At 38.9% G+C, this 26210-nt stretch overlaps 1 protein-coding gene across 1 annotated transcript; it reads right to left on the bottom strand.

The window, feature by feature from the left end:
* Positions 1–924: 924 nt before the first annotated feature.
* si:dkey-195m11.8 (fidgetin-like protein 2) lies at positions 925–14080 on the bottom strand. The gene is made up of 3 exons (XM_054617267.1): positions 13975–14080; positions 12988–13217; positions 925–4907 (listed from the first exon to the last, which is right to left on the bottom strand). Exons 2-3 carry the CDS (start codon positions 13010–13012, stop codon positions 3745–3747), a joined length of 1188 nt encoding a protein of 395 aa, XP_054473242.1. The 5' UTR covers positions 13013–13217; positions 13975–14080; the 3' UTR covers positions 925–3744.
* Positions 14081–26210: the final 12130 nt, after the last annotated feature.

Genomic DNA, 26210 nt, shown 5'->3' with positions numbered 1-26210 from the left:
AAGCTGTGGATAGGGGGTGGTGTCCAGGGGAAGAGGGTCAGCATCCACTCTTCCTGTCCTTTTATTCTATGCTCTCTTGAGCTTATAATGGGGTCTTTACAATACATGGATTGCCCTCTTATTCCTCACCAGTTTTAAAACGTAGGCTAAAAATGTTAATTCAACAAAATTCCTTGCAAGAAAATAAAAAATTGGGGTGACACTAGATTTTATAGGTCCATTATTTCTTTATAATTTAAAATCTAAAATTGGAACAGTTTATATGGAAAAGGGGACAATGTCCTGAGAATGGTAATTACATTTGTTTAACTAGATGATTTCAAAACCAGCTGTTGCTTTTGATATTAATTTTCTTGAAAGAACTCTTCCATTTATATTCAAGTAAAAATGTATAATGGTGAATGTATTATAGGAAACGCTTCACCTCTTATATGTTGAATTATATTTAGCTGATCTGCTGTCTACTGAGTAAAAGACTCAAGGATAATTAGTTGGAATTAATTGTACCGTTTTAACATAATTAGTGCCAAATGACATGGCTTTTTCCGGGAAACCTCAGAGGAAATTATTTGTAAATAGTCTAAATATATTGACCAGTAAGAAAAAAAAGCATTACCAAGAATTGAAATTAGCCATCAAAATGGTACTTCAGGATTATCACTGATTGAAAATACAAATAGTGGAATAGAGTCCACCTAAAAACAAAAATAATACCTCTCTTGACAGAAAATTTGGCTAAAGGTATTGTGTATGTTACCTTCATGTTGTAATAGGAAGTTGGACATGGTCAGTATATTTATAATGAGAAATCCTTTTAGAACAAATGTTATGCTCTTGTTATATTTTAGTGAATGATAACGTCACTCAAACCTCAAACATTCACAGACAAAAAGACAAAAAAAAAATGTTTTTGTTGTTGTGATATCTTCATTTCCATGACACAACAGTCTTTAGTGAGGTAGACTATAACAGGTCAAGAATTAGAAACATTGCTCCTTAAACTGGCATGTGAAATTACATGAAATAAATATTTCCATGTACAATGTCTTCAAAATGAGGTAGAAATGGTTACAGAGAATGTACAAGATACAACAAAAGTACAACTGGATTACAAAGATAACACTGAATTGCCATTTTCCATCAGTTGGACAAATTCAACCACTTTCTTCAATGAATCAGAGTAACGCCAAGAAACAGCAAATACTGTTGTTGCAGTGTGTAAGTTAATGTAGATCACATTCTTTGTGTGACATTGAAGAGCATCTAATTGTTGTAGCTAAGCGCTTAAATACTTTTAAAATCTGGGGGTAAGAGTACATTATTATTTGTCTAACACCTTTTTCTTAATCTGTATTTTTTCTCCAGCATAATTTGAAGCTAAATCTTTGTGTGATGCAGTTTTTTTCAGTAAATTCAATTTCCAAATTAAAATACTTTTTCACACTAAATCTGAAGCTGCATTACACCCTAAATATTTTTCTATTAAGGGGGATCCCCTCTCTGGGCATGCTTTTATTTAAGAGTTCTGTTTTGTATAATTTTGCAAAAGAAATATTTGTTTGGGCATAATTTATGTAGGGATGGCATTGTGTAGCAACAAAGCTACAACTCTGAAAAAAATATTTATAGTTAGTAATATATAGTAACTGTAAATATTTTCTGACAGTGCACATACATTGTTAACCTCTCCCTTTTTCATGGTGTCAATTCATGTTTCAGCTCCAATCATGCTGATTGATCGGTAGCACTGTGTCAAGCGGTTTTAAGATACTGATATAGAAAAATGGACTTATTTAAGACATTTAATAAACATACCTACTATAGAGCATATACATATGTGTATGTCTTGATATGTCGAAAGTTGTTAATCAGGAGTGCTTTATTTTGACAGGTTGTCCACAAACACTGTTTCCCCACTGCTAACTACACTAACACTTAACATGTCATTCATTTTTCCACCAAAACCTATAAGAGAATTAAATCTATACATGAAGAAAATATGTTTCATATATCTAAAAACATCATTGATGTACATTATGGCATGTATTGTCCTTTTAAAAAAAATATCTGAATTACATTCAACATTTCAGGCCTTGGTACAAAAACCTCAAGTTTTATTTTCCCAGAGCTAAAAAGCAGTGTGTGTGTGTGTGTGTGTGTGTGTGTGTGTGTGTGTGTGTGTGTGTGTGTGTGTGTGTGTGTGTGTGTGTGTGTGTGTGTGTGTGTGTGTGTGTGTGTGTGTGTGTGTGTGTGTGTGTGTGTGTGTGTGTGCGCGTGTGCGTGCGTGTGTGTGCATGCTTGTGTTTGTGCGTGTTTTCTACTGTTAGTATCAAGGCCTTGTAAGTTCATTGTTTCCCTGAAGTGTTCAGAGTATGTTTTTCTCTTAATAAAAGCCATGGCTCTGTTTTCATCTTGCTCCATAAAGATCCCTACAAACACCCTAAGGTAATAACATACATTCTTATTTCATCATTCTGAGGTAACAATATTCTTCCTGAGTATTCAATAACACGACTATAAATCATCCTTTTCAGAGGCAAAAGTAAAGAGAATGCATATCTTAAAAAAAAGTAAATCCCGTAGCAGACAAGCAGGTAGATCTTCATAAAGAATGTAATTTTAAAATTGTGAGCCTTTCAGTCTGGGCTGTGCATCCAAACAGAAGCAACATACAGTTCACTCTGAATGAATTTTAGCAGAATGCAGACTTAAGCATAGTTTTCTGTTTTTGGTTGTTCTGTAGATTTGTGTAGTCATTATTTCTTGTAATCGTTGGAAACTTAAACGTGTGAGCTGCACCATTATTCACCGAGTCTTTCCCCTTAGTTTAAGGATCAGCAAACATTTACAAGTAAACAACACACTTTGAAGATGATCTGAATATACTGTAATGCTGCCATGGTATGAATGCTTAATACATTTTTAAATGAACATAAAATCTTAGATTATTCACCCACTCTTTCTTTACATTAAAACATTTTTTAAAGGGCGGCTTCATGTTTACTATGTTATCATTTGATAAGCAGCTTGTTATGTATAAACTAGACAAAAACAAAAGTTGTTCAGCAATGAAAAAGGTTGAGAACAAAAAGCAGGACACCAAGATAGAATAAGATAAAGAACATTAAAAGACGGGGTTAAGGAAACTGAAAAAAATTCAAGAATGAGTAAAGGTAAGGGGAAAACGAGGGATGAGCAGGGACACATTCATTTCTCGGGGCCAGGTGACCCAGCGGGCCCTGGAGTCAGCTGTGTAAAGTAGCAGTGATTGTGCTGAAGTAGTATGGCGTTCTCACCATTTCAGTTATTGCTTTCCTTACTTTTTGGTCGGTAATGATTTTTGTGGTGTGGTAGAACTATTGCAGTCAAAGGCCCTTTTCATACATAACGGCCACAAATAATTACACCAACTTTTACAACTGCAACATTGCAGATGCAGTGCTGCCGCCGCAGTAGCCAAAGGAAATAAATAGGATCCTGAGAGAAACAGACACTCATACATTTAGACTGTCTTAACGCTATCTATGTAGAGAATGCCTTAACCTCGTCCCTAAGACTTACCTCAACCTCAGAGGGCAAAATGCCCCTGTGAATCTTTGGAAAAACATGAATAATGTAAATGTTAATGCACAAGAAATACCAGTCTTGTGCACTCTTGTTGTTGAAAAGTGAAATTAAACCTTTCATTGACATTCCTATTTTGTTCCCCCAAATCCGCCTTCTCTCAAATGACGACCAGTGCTGTCAGCGCCCTGCAGTGGGATCCTCAGATCGTGTGTGTGATGAAGGTATCTTCATAGACATTCTTTGTTGCTGAGTGAAGTTGTGCTCCCCTGACACGCTCTCTCCTGCAAGGCTTGATGGGGGGCTGTAATCCCCTGCTCCGCCATAAGGGGGGGACATCATGGGCTTTCCAGATTTGTAGGCCTGTGGGTCTGAGGGCGAGCCGCTCATATCGTAGCCATTGCCGTGGCCGTTGCCGTGCCCTTTGCTATGACTGTTGCCATGGCCATTGCCATACTTTCTGTAGCGGGATCCCTCCACCTCTGCTCCCTCCTGTCCATCCTCTGCCATCTCAAAGGCCTTGCGTTTCAGTGGTACGCCTCCCTCAGAGCTCCCTCCAAGGCTATGAGATGGGTAGCTGTAACCGGCCCCCACCATGGTGGGCCTAGGGGCCAGAGGAGTGGGGGCACTAATCCCAGGGGGCAGGTAGGAGGCACTGGGGTGGCTGTATCCAGAGGACAGACTGGTTTGAGGGTAGCACCCTGGAGGGTAGTTGTAGATAGGAGTGCTGGCACTGTAGCTGGGCACTAGAGTGGGCGGGGCCTGCAATGAGTGTAGAGGGGCAGGAGGAAGTGCTGCGCTGGGCTGAGGGCAGTATCCTGAAGACAGGTAGGTGCTGTTGTAGGCAGGAGGGTATTCCTGAGATGACGGGGCATTGCAGTGGCCAGCACCACTGTAGCCTGGCTCAGACGCCAAGTTACCGCTCACTACTGTCACACTTCCTGTGGCCGGGATGCCCACAGATGCAGAGCCTAACTTAGTGGCGGTTAATGCCTCCAGTCCAGGGTAGCACTCCATGCCCTGGCCCAGAGCCCATGGCTCAGATTCAGTTTTCAGGAAAGTGCCAGGCTCTGAGTAGGCCCCTGTAGGAGGGCGTTCATAGGACAGCTCCAATCCTGAGTACTTCTCAGCGTAGCGTTTGAGCAGAGAAGAAGCAGTTAGGGCTGATATGTCATCACTGGCCCATGGGTAACCTGCAGGGGCATAGCCTCGGCGACCAGCTGCGTAGGGGTCGTGTTTGTGGGCAGACGGCGGTGAAGTGGTAGAGGTGACATCTAGGTGCTGCTCAGGCCACTGAGATAAGGGGGCGGTGTGCTCCGGGGACCAGTGCATCTTCAACTGACCTGACAGGAACAAGAACCAAAGCTGAATTAGTCCACACAGTTGTGAAATGAGGTTTCACATGTTTTAAAGACATGCAGTATATGCAGCATTTTGTCTGGACCACATATTTGAGGTATTTTGCCTCCTCTTTCTTCTGAAACTCACAGGCAAATGAAGAGTCCGGCGTCATGAATATCTGCCCTCATAATCACAAAGGCTAGCTGATCCTTTTCCAGAATCATGTCAATGCTTAGCCTGTGCTCTTCCACACAGTCCAATCCAGGCAGGGGACAACTGCTCTAATCTTTATGTGAAGCCGGCAACATAGCCCCCAGCCTGGTCTCCACGACGATAAGCCTCTATCAGCCCACGAGCTGCCCTCTGCCTTTGCCTCACTCACATTAGGGCCATTGTTGTCTCTCTGTGACTCTCTTAGTCCACAAAGCCACCCCCACCGAGCGTGTGATCTAATTCGGCCCAAACCTCAGGGGTCTGCTGAACAGGGGGAATAGGAGGTTGGGCGGGTGGGTGGGTGGTTGGGGGGTGATCAGAGTAGTTTTTCATTATACTTCACAGAGAGACTGGACCACTATACAATGGACAATATTACAAGTGCACTCACTGATTGAGCAGTCAAAAAAGTCAGATTGTTTCATGTGCCATGAGCATTTACACAAACAAGTAATCCACTGGTGGAGTGGCTGTGGGCTTTGATTGGCTTTTTCAGGCCTTTTCTTTTTGAACTGGCATTAGGGCTGACATTCCAGGCATTGCAGAGTATTATTAAACTGTCCTAACCCCAGGCCTGAGCAAAAGGGGTTTCCCTGTAACAGCAACGCACAGAGGAAAAAGTTACTGCCTCAGTTTCACAAACAGGGATGGATAAATAATGCCTGTCAGTATGCTTTTTTTTAAAAATGTGTTTCAGTAAATTGGCACCAATATTTTGATTTATTCTTTTGTGATACTTGGAGATAAATGTGTCTTTGGTAGCAGTTCTGATTTCTGGCCTTTTGCCTTATTTGGATCAGACTCTGTAGTTTTTACACAATTACTTTAATCAAAATGACTTTTGATTAAAGTAGGTATATTATTCCAATATTCCTTTTGAAAATAATCGTCCCCTTTCAAGGAACAGCATGTACCATAGATGATTGTCTTGCTGTCTCAGGAAAGTGTTTTGGTTGTCTTGTGAGTTAAGCTTTGATTTAAGACTAGGGTATTTCTTTAGAATAACTGATAAATAGTTTTCTTGTCACTGTTCAAGATGTTTTACGTAATGGGTCAGGCTTGTTTTTGAAGGAAAATGCAACAAAAAAGCAGGAAATAATGGTGTTTACATCTACTCACTCACATGTCCGCTCTGAAACTGTTTACATGTTGATTATAGCAGGTTGTGTCATATGTCCACTCGGACCACCAGATGGGCCTTAAACAGTCCACATGTTGATCCCTAAATTAAATGATCCTTCAACCCAATAATCCCACTCATCCAATCCAGAGATCGCAGCGCTCTCGACCCGCACACAAGCTCCACCCTATGCTCCTGGAATTCTGACTGAAGATGGTGCTCATCCCCGACACAAAAACATTATTGGCACCGGGTTGAAAAAAGGCTAATATTCACACCAAAACACAGCAAATTGGCTCAACAGGAAGGAGTATGAAAGGAAATCTAAGGTTAAAATAAAGATGAGTGCACATATGGCCCAGGAAAATATATTACCCTGACCAGAGGGTGCTGGTTCCTTGTATTTCACAGTAATCTACAGATCATGGGCTCTTTACTTAGTGGGTTTACTGTTATGAAGATTTGTCATTACAGACAGAGCCAGTCAGCGGTGTCTCCTTCCCCAGAACTTCACCTTGCTGCTCTACCAGTCCCTTGTTCCTTGCAGTGACATTAATATAGCAGCAAACTCTTTGCTATGTAAATATATAGTTGTGTAATGTCTACCTGGGCAGTGAATGAAGTTACTCTCCCTCTGTGTGTTGTAATCTGGGTTTTTCCTTTTCCTTTGTTAGACATAGTTGAGCAGCCTTGAGTGCTTTTAGGGCATGTTCTCGCAAGTGTGCGAGCTGCTCTGAAATGCTCACATTAAGCGGTTACAGCTGATAATGCCGACCCGACTGACTGTGGAATCGTAGCAACCCCCCTGTTGGCTCTGACTGCACTTTTGCCGTTGTTTGCACTGTTAGCTCTGTTTGCACCGTTAGCTGGTAGCCTTTAGCTCGCTGTCAACATGTTGAGAGACGTTAAAAGGGAATCATTATGCTCCTAATCCAGTATCTTGCACCTTTAAGCTTTTTGAGAAGATTTTCCTTCTTCCCCGAATCTGTGTTCTGTTAGGATAGAGGCTGTTGTATGTTGAACCGATTGCAAAGTTGTGATCTAGGTCTATATGAATAAAATTGACTTGAATGTCAATAAAGATATACCAAGCACCTGAATTCAATCTATGGAAATAGCAAAAAAAGTATGTTCATTAGCTCTTTTTTGTCAAAGTCCAAGAAGTAAGCTTAGTTTGTTTATTTCAATCTTTTACGAGTGAACAGTGCAAATGTATATTTTTCTCCCTGTAATTTGAAAAGATTGTTCGCTATCTGAAAATCAGCCTGCAACTATTTGGTAACTTAGCTAAATGCTAAATACATTAGATTAATTTAGTTAGAAATGCTTTAATAATTACAATCGTTTTACAGACCTACAAAACATTAATCTACGATCTGAATTCCGTCCTGTGGCCTTGTTGCAATATTTACACACACATCCGAATCCTGGCATCATTCATGCGGAGAGACACACATACAGGGTCATCTGACTGATACTCACTGCATGCTGATTGCAGGCATGAGGAGAATGTTTGTAGCTTTGCCTTCAATCTACTCCTCTCACCCCGTCTTCACCCGATGGTTTATCTATCCGAGACATATTAGAGTTCAGTAATCTAAAGTGCCTGGAATCCTCATCAAAATGCAGCGGAGGAATGTGAAAACTGTGGATCACTCTGAGATCAGATGATGGAATACTGAACTGGATGGTCTGGACTGGTTAAGAACCAGACCGAGTAAACCAGACTAATGAAGGATTAGAGCACACGAGGCTTATTGGAGTGTCAGGGCTCTGTGACAATTGTGGACAAGACTTAAAGAAACATCACCACAGGTGAGCTTACTCCTATGTTGGCTGTAAACTTGTAATTTCGATGAAGGCTTTATTCCAAGGCGAAGCAACAAAACTATTGTTTTACTTTATTGTTTAAATTCTTTTGAAATATTTATAGGCAGTTACGCAGTTACAAATCAATATGGCTACAAAATATGACTGTTCAGAAGCAGGAGTGACAAAATATGTTTGTTTCTTACATATAGGCAACTCCGGATACAAGTACATACAGTAGCTCTACTTAATAATATTTACAAGTATTCTACTGTAACTGCTCTCAGTATCAGCTGCTTATATTATGCATTCAGCTAGTTATGTTCACATTATATTCCTTATAACAGATACTCACTCTTTATACATAGTCTTAGTTCTGAGACCTAGACTGCTTCTTAAGTTTTTTTAAAAACATTTAAACACGGTGAGGTTTACCAGGAAATGTGAATTTCTGTGTCAGATTAAAACCTCTTACTGTTAACCAGTGCTGTAGCTTCAGACATTATGTTAAAGTACGGATATGGGGGAGCAGGGTTTAGGTATTAGGAGGGATGAGTGAGGGAACTCCTAGCCCTAATCTAGCACATCATGTTGGCTTGGAAACACCCCTTCATTCTCGGCCATGCTTGGCTTACCAAGAGACAAAGATGAGTACTAAGCCGGCTTGGTACTATGACAGCTTCCCTTAATCATTGTGATTATCATACTGTTGACCAACACCAGTGTTTCCTCTTTGTCCTGCAGTAATTTGGGTACTGGATAAGAGGAAGGGGAAGCTCACAGGGATGAGAAAACCATAGAAACAGAAAACCAGTTCAGTTCGGTTTATATATGTTCCAAAGTGTGTCATCATCACTTCAAGTATTTTGTTGTTCTGCATAAACTCTTACTGTTCATTGCTCTACAGAGCTGGTGAAATGGTTCCACTTCTATTGTTAAGTGATCTTGCACAATGAATTTAAAGACACCACTTAGTCAAATGTCACTGTAATATTGATCTGTGTATGATGTACGGTTGACATTTTGGCACAGTGGTAAAGAAACAAAAAACATTTATGTTCTCTGCTGTGTTTCCAACCTATTGAAACATTATGTCATATTAGCGTTACACTGCATGTATAATGGCCTATGCTCAGACAAGCAATGAGAGAGCATCTTTCTCTCATTCAAATGAATGAGAATGCATAATCATTTTACCAATGCACACGCCTTAGACACCAGAAGTCTAGGTGAAGTGCCACTTTGATGTAAATGTATAAATCAGTCTCAAGTGTCTGTTCAATACCCCAAATATACAGATACTGTACATTATGTTATGAGCAAAGCTTGAATAACAAGTATCACAGAAGGAACTTTTGCAATAATGCATTTTTTCTACAAACAAACGTAGTTATATTTACGTACTCTCGCATTCATTTCCTCACGTACACCAGTAAGATGTATAGTGAAGAGAATGTTTACATTTCAAATTGACTCCGCTGGATGAAAATTAACCAGTTTGTGTAGCATTATTGACAAGAGCAGGATTACATCAGAAGAGGAGATGGCCGGTGAGAGCACTGAACGTGTTGAGGCATGAGGGGATCAAGCATAACAATGTTAGAGGGAAATACTAACATCCGAAGCAGACCAATCCTGCAGACACTACATGTAGTTTAATAAAAATGTGGTCAGAGGCGTATGTAAGCTGCAGGGTAGCTGCCAGGTACCTTCACAAAGTGTGTGTGTAATTAATCGTCCCAATACCATCAAGTAAGTCTCCTTTAATCTACCCAGAGCTGGGAGTGAGGTAAAACTACAGCGTCATGGTAAACTCTTCCTCCTCTCTCCTAATCAAGACCTAGACATAGTTGCTTCATGGCTTCAGGTTTCACCAAACAGCAAAATATGCAGTATGTGTGCATCGGTGCACCAGTATTTAAAGCAGGCAGTAGAGTGCTTGTAAGCAGGAGCCTGATGCACACAATAATGAGATGGACTGAGTTTTACTCTCCCAGCTCTCTGTTGAGCTGTCAACAACCTCCACTAAAACCAGTCTCAGTGCCCTAGCCATTTCTACTTTTTGTAATTTCCTTCTTGTTGTCATTGATAGGATGTGTAACAAATTCATCAAATGGTTTTCTCTATCAAGTAAACATAATTATGCAAGTCATGGATGTTTTTTACTGTGTGTCAGTGGAGGCTAGCTTAACTCGTGGTCCACTGCATGGTCAGTATGAGTAATTAGGGGTTAATTAGATGAAAGTACGTGTGGGGGAAGGGGCTGACAGGAATGGGGATTTGGGGGTTGTGAGCTGACCGGCTGGTTGGCTAGTTGGGGAGTGGAAATATAAAATCCCCCTTCTGGAGCTGAACGGTCCTCTGTTAGAGCTTTTTACTCCACTCACAATAAACAAAGACTTACATTTCCTGAAGATGGACAGACACTCGGAAATGCACACTATAAGATGCACACGCAGGCTCGTGGAAACATCTATGTTGTGCTTTTTGTGCAGTGTTTAGCTCCAGCTGGCCAACAGGCAGAGGAGCTCTTGGTCATCTATCGGTTGAGTCAGGCTGCTGGAATGCCAGGAATCTAACCTGAGATCTATTTACAAAGCACATATCCTCTCCATACGCTCAACACGCACTGTCCACTCTCAGGCTAATGGAAGGGAGGGAGAGAACATGCTTACTTACAGTGCTGATAAACGACCCTATCAGCTGTTTGCACATTATTGACGATTTGTATTAGTTAGAGTTAATTCACACCACTGCTTGTAAGATCAATACAGATCACATCAGATGAGAAATGGAATATGAATGTGGTGTATGTCAAGATTCCTGTGGAAATGGACAATGGACTTTACACACCCACATATGACACACACACACACACACACACAGATCTCTGCGTCTTGCTTGTTTACAGAGTAAATGAGGGTTAGATTGTTATGTAAGCAGTGACCATAGTCTAAACGCTGAAGCCAGTGTGAAGGAGGCTCTGCTGAGGAGAAACCCCCCCCTCCTTCCCCTTCCCCCTTTTCTCCAGGCCTGCACGGTCCACCAGGCTATCAACCAATCAACTACTGTACCACATCTGAATCAAGTTTTACATCTCTAACTTACAAGACATTTCTAAATACAAATCACAAAACAATTAAAGTCAGAGTGCTGCTTTTGACGCTCAAACAGACACTTCACACATATTTACCTCAAAGCACTACTGTGAAACTAATTTACTTGTAATAATTTTGATGATCCTTTTACTCTCATATATATATATTTTTTTTTTACTTTTCTTTTACTCTGATTTTCCCCCCTATCGTCTTCCTTTCTTGAGCCTCTCTCTTTCTCTCTGTGCTGTAGGAAAGACAGGACCGTGTGTCCGAGCCTGTGTGGTCAGTTTTCCCTTCCCCCACTCATTTAGCTCACACACACATGTGGCAGAGGGTGGCCTGGCCCCTCTTTGCTTATTGTGTCCACTCATATATCAGGCTGCAGCTGACCAGTCCCTCTTTACGTCCCCTCCATCTGCCCTTCACTTTGCTCTTTCTCTCCATTTTACCACCAGCAGCAGTACAGGTCTTTACTATAACACCTAATGAGAATCTAAGGTGTGCTACAATTTGCTTAACAAGCTGTCATGATTACTATGGAGGACTAATGTCTGTGTGTGTGTGTGTGTGTGTGTGTGTGTGTGTGTGTGTGCGTGCGTGCGTGCGTGCGTGCGTGCGTGCGTGTGTGTGTGAATGGAGGGTGATGTTTATTTGTCCCTCTATACAGGACTAATGAGTAGCTGCTGACACCAGGTTACTAACGATCTGTTCATTCACAGAATCGTTTCACCCTGGTAACTGGCAGCTAAAAAGGGCTAAAACTGCTAATCATCATTATGGACAGAGACCATAATGGGGTGTGGGTGATTGTGATTTTATGTTTACTAGTTTGAGAGTGTGTGGGCATGTGTGTGTGTGTGCGCAGTGAGCTTTCATTTGAGTAGTTGAGGTTGTAAAAATAAATGCCTCATAGGATTGTGTGTATTTAAAGTTTCTGTGGGAAGAAATTTAACGTGACGCTGTGAGTCTTTTTGCCGGAGGAATGTGACAGATGAACGTTACTAAAAGCTCTTTCCACTCAGAAAACTCCCTCCTCCCGAGAAGTTTTCCGTTTTCCAGTGTTTGTCTCTGTGTATGTGTAGCTTTTAAGAATAGTACAACCTATAAGTAAATTCCTGTTGCATTATTCCAATCAGGTTAGCGTCGTAATCCTGTTAAAGCTTCACCTAATCAATAGCCCAGGCAATCAATATAAGCATATTCATCAGCCTGGATAGCAACCGCACATGATAAGCACATATACAAGCGAGGCCTATACTGTGATGTGTCACAGAGATTAATCTGCTTTTGCACACTAATGTTGCACACATTGAAAACATTTTCCAGATAAAGAAACAGTAAGGTCGTCCCCAGAATATCAAGGACAGATAGTGCTATTATGGTTTAGAAATATGTATAACCAACATTTTATGTAGTATTCATTCTTAAAGAAAAGCTCTGACTACGGTAAACTGCTGCACTGCATTCCTTCACTAGGTTCATGCTGCTCTTTGACAGACAGTGGCGCTTTAGTCATTTGTTACTATACTATATTTACATGGAGGGGCTGAAAAAACAGCGACTGAACACTTTCTGTGAAATTCCTCCGTACAAAGCCTGCAGACTCAGCTGTTAAAGCCATTAGCATATCTGCCTTCTCAAAATGACTTCTCAAAGACCCCCCAGCCCCTCGCTTCCCTCTACTAAGACACAGGAGATGAGTCCTGGACAAAAAAAGGAGCCAAAAGAAGAAGTTGTACAGAAAAACATACTCAAACCAATCACATCCATCATCGGACATGGCCATACAACATATGAGTCCAAGCATTAAAGAATAAAAAGGAAAAAGTAGTTTAGTCTTACTGTATGGGGTGACAGGACTGAGCATTCTGCAGCCCCGGCCCCAGGTGAAGAGGAGAGGACCAGGTCCACTTGGTGCTAGTGAGGGCCCAGCTGCATGCTGCGGGTCCTCCCCGGACTACTGCTTCCCCTGCTGCTAATGGTTGTGCGGCGGTTGGCTCGGCTAGTGACTGGCCTCTTGGACCCCTCCATGGTTCATTTCACAGTTCAACACAGCTCCGACACGCTGCCAACTGAAGAGCACACACATGCAAATGTCAGAGCCACCAGACACAGTGAGCGTAGAAGAGCATGTTTATGTCAGTAGCAGTCATTGAAAGCCCAATTATAGGGACATTTTGAGAGAATTATAAATGTATAAAGTACAAACAATAAAAAAGCCCAGTTTTGCTTGCAATATCCCTGTTAAAAAGACTTCATTGTAAAAAGAACTTTGGGAAGTACTTGCAGAAAGCAACAGATATTGAGTTTCTCATGTGTTCACTTTTGCTTTCCTCAGTATTTCTGTCTGTTTATGTGCACGCACGTGTTTGAGCTACCGATCAAGACAGAGTTTGAAGCTAAATGCCCCATCAGAGAGAGGGGGCTTTTACCCTCCAACCACAAAACCGCACGTCCAGCGGAGACAAGTTTCTAATTCTTTGAAGCCACCCATGTTTCAACACAAACACTACAAACCACAACAGGAAGAGGAACTTTGTACTCTCTGCAGAGCAAGGAAAGCTATCATGTCCAACATAGAATACATTAAAAACTGAAGAATGACTGTAGTATTGAATAGTGCATAGACATGTAACCTGGTTTGACATTAAAAGTACAAACTACTGCATGAGTAAGCAGCACATAAAAGAGGGCATATCACACATAAAAAGAGAATAGAAAGCATTTAGAATGACAGGAATGTGCAAGAAGCCGCAGAGACATTGTCATTACTGCTGAAAGGAGTTAAAAGCAAAATCTTTTACAGCAAGTGAGTACATTTTTACTGACCTGGTCATGCCTGGATTTGCTTGATGAGTGGTTCAATTTGGGAAGTAATCCACTATTCCTTAAAGTACAACAGGGGAGCCAGCTAAAATGTGTATGTGTGAGTCATATGTGTGTATGTGTGTGTGTGTGTGTGAGGCTTGTACTCTCTTCTGGGACCCTATCCTTCTCTCCTACACTCCCTCGCTCGCCCTCCAGCTCCCTTCTCCCTCCCCCCCTCATGCTCTCCCTCGCCCAGTGACAACAGAGCAGCACATACATCCCCTCCCCCAACCACGCCACCCCTCCCCCTCCTCCTTCTCCCTGTCTTTTGTTAAAACTATTTCAGCAGGAAGGGAGAGAGAGGGAAAAAGTGACCAATCATGCAGTGTCAGAGCCGAGCCTGTTTCCCCCCTGCTGTGTGTGTGTGTGTATGTGTGCATGCATTTCTGCATGTGTGCATTTTGTGTATGATCTCATTTGCAAGTGTGTATGCTTCATCAATGTTGTAGACCTTCAGTGTGATGAATGAGCATGTTGGACACACGCTACTGAAAAATAGTGAATTTTCTCCTTCACTGGTCACATGAGAAGTTCAGTTATTGTCAATGACTTCTATTGATCTGGTACATTGATCTTAGTGGTGTTGGGAGGGTGGAGTTGAAACAACCATGTCAATATTACCTAATTCTTGTGGTACCCCATCCCCCCTTACACACACACACACACACAAGCATGCACATATGCATGGGCATCAGTAAATGACCTCCACATTGGCCTCAACCCTTTGACTAAGAAGTAGGTACATTTCTTCACCTTCTTCACATTTATCAATATCTGACATTCTACGCTGCTTTTATATCATTTTCCTTCCATGGGCTCATTTAAATCTTTGACTTCAGTCCCTATTTCGCTCCCCGGGCCCTCATACATATAGAAACACAGCTGTGGTTCTGCATTTAGAGTTATGGAGTAGGCGGGACAAGCTGGACCACTCCTCATGTTACTCTGCTGTAAACACTCAAGGCCCTGAAGGACACACTCCTTCTGCTGAGGGCCCTACACACACACACACACACACACACACACACACACACACACACACACACACACACACACACACACACACACACACACACACACACACACACACACACACACACACACACACACACAGGCACATGTTTGACATGTGTGAGCCGTGTTTCAGAAGGTGGTCTTACGCAGCTCAAACTGTAACTTTCCTTTCATTTAATTGGACATAATTGCATGACTATGATAACAAAGTGAGCTTTAACAAAAATGTATGCTTTTAATGAACATCACCCTCGTTGTCACACGAACCTTACAGTAGTTGGTGTTTGCAGTCTTTCTGATTTATGGAGAAAAAGTCATAAGTAGACTATCATCTGAGAATACCATCAGTTACATTTTTGCCAATAAAGCATCAGAGGTTGAGGTTTGTTACAAGACCTTTCATCAGGTGAGGAGTAATGGCTAGTGCAGCGCTCAGCTCTTTCTCCCTTACCTGCTTTGCTGACGGACACTGAAAAAAAAGCCACGCTGTTTTTCTGCAGGCCAGAAAACAATACATCTAAACAATCCAAAATGTGCTGCGGGGGCTTTTCTTTTCATCGTAGATAAGGTAGGCTGTTTGATACAAATTCACTGCAGAGGTGAAGCCCCCAGATGTGGTCTCTTGTTACGTCAGGAACACCTCCCCATCTAGCCATGTGGCCCTAAGCAGGTCACTGAGACAAGCAGAGGGACAAAGGGCAGAGCGTGTGCTAATGACAGGCGAACAGAATATATCAGCAGGTTGGAGAGCAAGTTTACTGGCAGAGACAGAGGAGAGACATTCCCCTTACAACTCAACTACTGGAACAGATATCACACGCAGGGAGAGCAATTTTCACACATACACATAACGGCTATGCTGGAAACTGGACATGGTAAATCTAAACGTGGGTCCCTTTGGCCCTTTGGGTGGGATAGGTCACATGATAGCACCCCAGAGAAGCTCAGCTGTTTGCCACTCTAATTCCGTCTCAAACAGCTGAGCACAGACCCACTGCTCCACTGAACTGTCCCAGTAATGATAATTGTGTGAGTGTGTGTGTGTGTGTGTGTTTTTGTGTTTGTGTACTTGGGTGTATAGGAAGAGGAAATGGGATTCAAAACCAAACTGCTGTTATAGCTGATGAGTTAATAGCTGGATGAAAATGTTCATTCCCATATGCCAAATCATGTGAGTGGTGAATTATGAGTCAGAGAGAGTAACATGGAGAGGGAGAGAGAGGGTGAGAGAGGGAGAGGGAGAGAGAGGGCAAAACAGGAAGAGGAAATCTTTGGAAAAAGAACAGGAAATGTATGTATTGTCTCCCACAGGCAATGGCACTGTCAGCAAAGTACTGGGCGTGTACTTATATAATAGATAATATCTGATGTTATTGTTTATTTGTCTGATGGTCAACAAATTTCACCAAAACTAACAATGAATTGATCCTGATTGATTGAACAATCATTGCCTGTGTGTTATTCCTCTGTGCCGTAGAACTCCAATGTTGCTCAAAAACTATTAAAAACACACAGGGTAGGAAGGTCAAAATAATGAGGGACAGATTAATGAATTGTTAATTTAATTATTTTCACAAGGTTCATGCATGTGCTGTTTATAAGAAACTGGAGAAATCACTGCACATGCACAGAGGTGGATACAGGTATACAGACATTATGCTACTATTGTTAGTTATGCTGATGTTTTTGTTGTTGCCTTGTCCAAGAAACATGATATTGACTCTAATCCCCATCCTTAAGAAAATCAATAAGACAGAGCTGAAAAGCACATTGGTACATACACACACACACACACACACACACACACGCACACACGCACACACACACACACACACACACACACACACACACACACACACACACACACACACACACACACACAACACAAACACATTGTTGGGTAATTTTCTTTAAAAATGACAATAAAGCATAAAGAAATGTGAACAAAGAGGATTTGTAGCCACATTGTGTTATATTTAGTTAACAAAACAGTTGAAACACCAACCAAGGAAGCTAACTGCATGCATGCACACTTACACACACACACACACACACACACACACACACACACACACACACACACACACACACACACACACACACACACACACACACACACACACACACACACACACACACACACACACACACAGGATTGCACACCACACACAGATGCAGCCATGTTAGAGTGGCTTATTGTTCTCTGGTATAGAGAACACAATATCCAAGTCTAGTAATAGAGGTTAGATTAATTGCTGACAAATCTGTATTCAGCAGTTCCCTTTCTCTCCGCTTGACAGATTTATGACAGAGATTGATGGAGGGGAGGGACGAGCAGAGAGTCACCCCTGTTCAGTGAGAAAAGAGGACAACAGCTCAGTAAGTAAAATAGAAACAGAGAAAAGGAAAAGAAGAAAAACAGGATTGTTTTGGTTGGATCTTACACATGACCAACAATTTTGTATTTGAGTTTGTAAGAGGCATACACTGTCATATATAATATATTATATTCTTGTAACACTTAACTCCCGAAATTATTGTTTATCGTTTTATTCCTTGTTGACTCCATATGTTAAATGTTACAGTTAAAGCATTCTTAAGTCATAGCTTCAAAAGACTCTTTAAGGCATGCCAAAAGGAATAGGCCTTTTTCCACAGAAGACATTTTGATTGGTCATAGTAGAAAAAGCAAATGTGTTGGTAAACATTTTAACAACACATCTCTTTATAGTCAGTTTCACATAGTCAGACACCTTTTTAAAAGAAATGTGTAAAGTAAGAAATAAAATGATTAATTTTGTTAATACAAAACAAAGAATGTAAAAAGAAACTGTTTTTATTACTACTGTTTAGGCTTGTAAAATATTTTTAAACAGATTTTTGAAATTCTTTTAAGTTCTTAAGTTACCTCATTTACATACTCTCCATTCATTCTCTATGTAATGATTACAATTTATAAGAAAAATGACAAATTTAACGAGATACAAGTACCATTTGAACTTCCATCCCTCTATTTATATCACAGGCAAGACTGACACCATACATAGACATTTCATGTTGGTTTTAAAACCCTTTGAGGTCTAAGCTATTTTTTTACTATTTTTGGTCTGCCTTGTCTCCTTTTGTAATAATGCATGTATAACCTCAGAAATGTAACGCACAATCCTGTTATTTTCCTTTTTCAATGACAAATTGGGCTATCATAATATGGATGCTACAGTATTTTCACATGGATGTATAAATGGTTGAATCACCATAAATACAAAAGAAAAAAATGGATATCAGTAATTATTGAAACCACACATAACACAATAGGGAACAAGATTTTCGGCTTTTAAAATGTGTTCTTTTAAGCCTTTGTGATCAGGGGAACAATATAAACACTGTAGACAACATAGATCAAAAACTATTTACATCACAGAAGCCTCTATCCCAACATAGTATAGTAATTAATTAAAAAAATGTCATAGTTTGGCACTTTTAACATAGTATAACATAGTATGCATAAAATATTTCATAGTATAGTATATCATAAAAATGTCATACAAACTTCATATAAAATGTCTTAAGAAATGGCTAAATAAATTGATTGAAATACAGTCATAGTATAGTATGCCAAAAAAAAGTAATAAAATGTCGTAAAAATATGATTATATAAAATACTATAGTATTGCATAAAGTCACTTACGAATTCTTTGGCATTATAATATTATAGTATGGTATGTCAAAGTGTTTTATAATATAGTATGCCTTAAAAAAAAAGCCATAGTACAGTATGCCAAAAAGTTGTAATTAGAAATTTTTCCATGAAAAAATTACAGTATTGCATGGAAAAAAGATCATAAAATATAATACAATTTGGATTCCATAAAAACTTAATAGCTCTCATAGTATTATATGCTATGGAAATGTCCTTCAAAAGTCCTAGTGTAGTATGTCATAGTATACAATTGTATACAAATATCATAAAAACGTAAAAAGAATTGCATGAGTAAATCAAAAAATGTCATTAAAAAAATCCTAACAATAACTATAAAATGTAATAGTATTGTATGTCATAACAATTATCAAAACCTTGCATAATGTAGTATGGCCATTTTTCATAATATATTATGCGTATATAATGTCATAGTATAGTATGGCATCAAAATGGCATAAAAAGTCCATACAAAATAAAAATAAAAGGCCTAAATAAACGTATTGAAAAATGTCATTAAAAGAGTCATAGCCATAAAAATGTCATGCAATTCCATAGTATAGTTTGTAATAAAAACTGTCATAGTATGGTATTACATACAAATGTCATACTTTAGTATTCCCTAAAAAGTCACAAGATATCAAAGCCATTGAAATGTCATAGTATAGTATGCCATGAAGAATGTCATGAAATGTCCTAGTATACGATGGCATTTTAAAAAATATTATATGACTAAAGAACGTCATAGTATAATATGTTATAAAATGTCATAAAACATTAAAAAAAAGCTTTTTTTTTTAAATGTAATTTAAAAATAATGAACATAAAAAAACTACATTGTATAGTATGCATAAAAAATGTAATGAAATATCATAGTATAGTATGCCATAAAATTGTCATAAATTGTCATGGTTTAGTATGGCATTTCTTTAATAATATAGTATGCCTAAAAAAACATCATAGTATGGTGTGTCATAAAAATGCATAAAAACATCCTAAATAATGTCAAAATAATAAAATGTCATAAAAAGCAATTTACATAAAAATATTATTATATTAATATTATATGGTATAATATGCCATGTAAAAAGTGAAATTGTCAGAATATAGTATTTCATGTAAAATATCAAAAATGTCATACTTGAGATTGCCCCCCCCCCCCCCCCCCAAAAATAGCCATAAAAAATGTCAGAAATAATAAAAATATTTTGTGTGTTTAAGTTGTGAATAATAGGTATATTCGAGTAGCTCAGGTAGTTAGGGGACTGCTCAGAAGACCAGAGGTTGTAACTTTAATACCCATAGTAGGATGTTGGTCGCAGTAGGCCAGCCAGCGTGCCTTTACTGATATTCTGACCACAATCCTCTGTACAGTGGATATATATAAGCAAGAGGGTAAAATGTCAAGGTGCAATGTGATGACAAAGAAATATGTCCCAATTGATTGGATACTGCATGTATACTTTACCATGACATGTTTTCTACATTTTATGGTATACTACATTATGCAATTTTTTCTCAATTGTATGGCATACTATCCTATGACAATTATATTCTATTGTTATGGACTACTATACTGTGATATTTCTTTTAAATTTTGGGGAAATTGAATGGCATACTAAACCAAGGCCTTTTTTTGTGCTAATTTAATATCATATTTTACTACTACATTTTTTCTAGCATTTTATGGCAAACTTTACTATTGAATTTATCATTATTTGTAAGTTATTTTGTACAGGATTTTAGGCAGATTTTATGCTTTACTATGCAAATTTTTACAACATTTTATGACATTCTTTATTGTTACATTTTTGGGGCATTTTTCTGGAATGTTCCACATTACTACATGTCTAAGATGACATTTTAGCCATTTTTATAGCATACTATACTATGACATTTTTTACAACCGGTTATGAAGTACAATACCATTACAACAATTTTGGCAATTTGATGGCATACTATATTATGATATTTTTCTGATATTTTATGACAAACTTTATTATTGAATTTTTACGGTATTTTTATGTAATGCTATATCTTGACATTTTAGTTACATTTTAGGGCATACGATTAATTTACTTTTTCTGTGCTTTTTCTGGCATACTATACCATGACATTTAAAAAAAACTTCATGACATATCATACACCTCCATGGCTCAGTGGCAAACCCAACAGAGGATATCGTTCATATGATTGCTTACAAACCTGTGCTTTTCCTGCTTTGAAGAACTCCTACTGCACAGGCTGCACATAGTCTTGAATCAGCTCAGACTCTACATTAAATAAATCTTTTTTTACCATCATACCACCAATAACTGTTATTCATTAAGCATTTTGTGACAGACCTGCAGAAAAAAACATGCATTCCGATCTGCATTCCAGCTCAAGTTGGCTCTTCAGCTCTCTTTCACAAAAACCACAGGACCTTCACATGAGTACAAAGGATTTTTTTGAATGCTTAAGTCTTAGAACAGAGACAGTAAGGCCAGGGTCCCTCTTCATCTGATTGGCCCTGTGTTGGCCAAGAGCCATAATGATGCTGGACCCACATGATAATAATCAATGCAATACACAATCAGACAAGCTGAGAGTACAAAGTCTGGAAATATGATGTGTATCTTTTCCAACTGGTAACATTCAAATACTATGTGAGTGATTTAACACAGCTTAATGGCTCAGCCTGTTGTTGCTGATTCAATTTAGAGGTAAAAATCTGCTAAAATATCCTATCCACCTCCCTCCTTCCACCTGATGTCATAGCCAATAGATCGTCTGATTGGTCGAGGCCACAGCCCGCCAGCTGTTTGTAATCAGGAGCGTTTGGGAGTCAGGATCACATGACACCCTCAAGGCACACATGCACACATAGATATATACATTCAAGGTGCAGTGCATCTTTAACCTCCTACCCTTCCCACAGGCTAGTCCTTTGCAGTCAGAATCACCTCCAGATGTGCACACTGTGTTCTCACCTCAGGATAAATGACGGGGGAGGGGTGGGGCACAGGGAGGGAGGGGAGAGTCCAATGAAAATGGAAACAGCTCAAGGAGATTGGCAGTAAGGTAAAAGAGAGAGGAAGGAGGTTTAGACATCTCATGTGGGTACCACCCAGGATCCGGGGCTGGGACCAGCATTTGTCTTTCTGAAAATTATGTAATAGTCTTGCATTTTAATTCCTGTTAGGAGGACAAGGTCCTCATAGTTATAATTTACTTTAAATAATTATGACTCTGCTGACACCTAGTGGACCAAGTCATTCAATATACATTAAAACTTGAACATGTTAACAAATCTCGTACTGTCTAATCAAATTAATTACCCAAAAAGACATGGTGCAATAAGTAAAACAAGAGTTATTTTAAGTTCAACTGTAATTATTTATTTTCCATTTTTCATAATGAAAATTCAATTACATATACATATAAAACATGTAGAATTATTTTGCTCAAGACTGATCATTCAGTGGTTGAAGAAACAAGGCATTGCTCCTTTTATGGCTCCAAGACTATAAGATTAAGGTTACTGCAGTACAGGTGCTCTTCTCCCGAAAGCCTCCCGCTTTCTAACATCGCTCTCTCTTTTATCCTTTTTTTCTTCTGTCACCCTGACTTTCTCCTTAAACAGACACAAGTTTTGTCTAATATCATCAGAAGTACACAGCTTCAAACAGTGAACAGTTTCTTGCTGTGCGACAAAGAAATTATACAAAATCGGACACAGTGATGATGAAGTTTTCTCAACAGCCCGTGCCTCATTAATGGCTTTTAAAGTTCTCTTTTTGGTCAAAAGTAAGGTGATCAAAGGTAAAAAACAGGAAGTGGTTATGACAGGCGCACACAAACTGCACGTATATTTATACTTACATCCATTGAAATGTATGACTCTCTTGGTCACATATATATGCAGAAACCTACAGTATCTGTAACTGTATGTTGACCATACATTCACGTATACATTAATGATTTGAAAATCAAGTTTAAGACACATGATGCTCATTAAATTATTTTAACAATGGCTGAACAATTAAGTTCTTTTGTGAAATCTCTTTTCCTGTAATTGGATGTTTAAAAGTGTTCCCATAATTTGGTCCAGTCTTTTCTCAATTTACACATTATTAGTTTGAACTTACTCATATGATCTAGAATATATTTATTTACACAATGAATAATATTTAGTCATGCCATTTGATAGTTTAGTAATGGGTCCTTGGACACACAAAGAGTATACACATTCAAAAGTCAAAGCAGAGGTACATGACAGCAAACACAATGTACAAAACTTTCATAAGCGTCTTGGAGTAGGTATTACTGCATGTGATGTTACAGAGACAGATTACTGCACTTTTAAGTCACTTGAATAGAAATGATGTGTACTATGGATGACGAAGCTGTGAAAATGGTAATAAAACAACTCATTGATTGGTATTTAACTGGATGGTAAGTAAAGGAGTTTATTTATTTTAAACATCAATACGTTAATCCATCAATAATGGATCAAACATTTTAAATTAATTACTTTAAGTATATTAATTAATTTATATTCTAACCTTATAGTAAAGATCCATCTTCAAATGAATGGGGAGTCCAGCCCAGGACCTTTGTTACATGTCATCCTCTCTCTCTTCCTCATTTCCTGTCATCTTGCTATCAAAAATAAAGGCATAAAATGATTGAACTAAAAAAATAATACTAACTATTAGTCCGTTCCTTTTCATTTCCAATTGGGAAGCAATCAATAATCGTTTTATTAGCAGTTTCAAGGCTCTCTAGGTCCTCCATCGTGGAAAGAATGTGACATTCATGGTTCAATATAGACAAACTCCTGATGTCTCCCTTCAGAGCTCTTTGCTCTCTTTGAAATAACCTTTGAAGGTATTTTAATAATAGTATATTATTCATGTGCTGCATTATTCAGCCTTTCTCTTAGCTCATCTCTCTTATTACAGTTTATAAAAAAATTAAAGAGAACACATTTTAATTTGATATCTAAAAATGATTAAATGTAATACATGATTGTAAAATAATTGAATTGCTTAATAAACTTTTTCAAAATAAATATATCACAAATTTGTTATCTACAGAAAGTGCAACTACAGATTAAATATAAGTGAAGGTCATTCTTTCACAACATAGTCTCTCTGCTTCCTTTGGCTCTCTGGTATTTTGACTCTAATAAATAAAAATGAGGCGAAGCACATTACATTTGTTTATCCAAACTAACTAGGGGATTAATATAATGAATGAAACATATACAGTATATAATTTTAACTGAGTGTAAGATTATTTTTTTTGGCACATGTAAAGTGTTCTAGGCTGCAAATATCAAACTTTCCCAAACCTCTATTCCATATGGGATCGATAAAAAATGTTGCACTGGCACAAAAATAAAAAAATAAAAACTAATTCAAAAGAGTAGTGCTAAAGTCAATTTGGGATGGATTTCGGGTAAATTATTGCTTAAAAGAAAGTCCTGCAGCCACCCTTTCCTGATACTCAACGGGACACACACTTTCTCTGTCTCTCTCTGTCTCTCTCTGTCTCTCTCACACACACACACACACACACACACACACACACACACACACACACACACACACACACACACACACACACACACACACACACACACACACACACACACACACACACACACACCATTTATCTGCTCTGGTTTCCCCTGAACTGACATCATCCAAAGTGCCTTGCAGGAGCATTCATTAACTAGTCTGAGGTAAAGAAATAAGACACAGTACTTACACATGACAAATATTCAGTAGAACAACCATTAGTTGAAAGACAAACGTCCAAAAAGGGAAAAAGATTACATCTTAAAAATACACATCATTGATGCCGTTGCTTCCACTGAAGTGGGTCTTCTAACATTTACAGTTTTCAGTTTACATCATCACACAAAACTGACACAAAGTTTTATGCTCCAAAAGCGGATTTGTCTATGTTTTACTGAACCTGCAATGTATTTTTAAAATCTACCAAATAATCAACCATATCATCATATATCAAAAAGATCACACTCATGGCACGTTAAATAAAAAGACACAGGATTTAAGGAATGATGACTGATAAACGTACTAAGATTAATAAAAATAACCTGGTTTGATTAAAGGAGCATTTTGTCTCCATCATGAAGTCTAGTTAAAGCTAGGGTGGGTATTAATTAATTAATTTCTTTACTGTAATATTTGGCAAAACTGTCCTAATAGCCAGTCAGCTATATGTAGGTGAAGTGCTCTGAGAATATCTGCTCATAACTTTGCTCTCCCCTGCCTCTGTGGGCCGCACCCAAAAATTGCCACCGCTCATGTACACTTTGACCAATCAGAGCGAGGCTCCGATTCTCCGTTCTTATTGGCTGTGGGACTGTCCGGTCACCTTGGCAACGACGTTGGTGCGTCCCTGCGTGTTTCGTCTTCCTATCAATGTAACTGAATTCACATGAACGCGCATAACTGACGTTCGGTGGGAGGAGCTACAGCAGGTAGCGTGGCAGGGAGAGGCCAGAGAGCACGCGACGGAATCTCAACGGCTGTTTTCGCCCACCCTAGCTTTAAGTGTACAGTGGCCTATGAAACCTGGGTGTTGTTTCTGATGAAAGAGGAAAAAGGGGAGTTCAGAGGTCTATGCTGTTGTTATGTGTGTTATGTGTTTTAAAAAAAAATATTTTTGAGGACCAAATTTCTGATATTTTAATAATTAACAGTGGATCACATGACTAGTTCTATTTAAATGGGGTCACTTAAAGTGATCATCCAACTCTGCAGTTTCCCTAGCTCTACGAAGCTTTACAGCTTGTTATTCTCCATTCATTCATTTAAATAGTGTGGACAATATAATAGAAACATCTGTCATTATAACACACTACAATTCAACAGCTCAACAAACTACATCCAAAATCACACCTTTTTTTTAAACAGCACATTTGAACCTTTATTAAGGTGGATTTATTTTTGAACTGCTATATTACAATGCATTGGTTTTAGATAGGTATATCTTATCGAATGGCAACTGGGCATATTCCTGGTTAATATCTGTGCTAGAGTTTAGTTTATGGCCAGTTCTAGTATTAGATGAAACATCCATCCTACCAGATAATTAATTGTGGGCTACTTCACTGATGTTGGGGTGTAAAGTTGATATTTATAGAAAAACATCAGCTGTGTCTCATGAGTTAAAAACGAACCATACAGACGTTTTTGGACGAAATATTTGGAGACAGAGCAGTGACACTGAATTACTGACTGTCTAAACTGTGTTGTGAGGCTATTTGAGATTTGTTACATGGAACTGTGTTTTGAGTACATGCATGGCTTTCAGGTGTAAAGCAGAAAATGTCCCTGTATCTCAGTAAAACTACCAAGAAGAAAATGCTTTTAAATTCCATCCTCAATATCATTCTTCAACCTCACAACTAAGATGGGAAGCCAAAGGCAGTGTTCAGGCCACTAAGGGCTTTCTTCCCTGACTGGTT

The sequence above is a fragment of the Anoplopoma fimbria genome, chromosome 17 (assembly GCF_027596085.1).
Source record: "Anoplopoma fimbria isolate UVic2021 breed Golden Eagle Sablefish chromosome 17, Afim_UVic_2022, whole genome shotgun sequence".
Classification (NCBI taxonomy): Eukaryota; Metazoa; Chordata; class Actinopteri; order Perciformes; family Anoplopomatidae; genus Anoplopoma; species Anoplopoma fimbria.
This window is presented reverse-complemented; position numbering and strand designations above follow the sequence as displayed.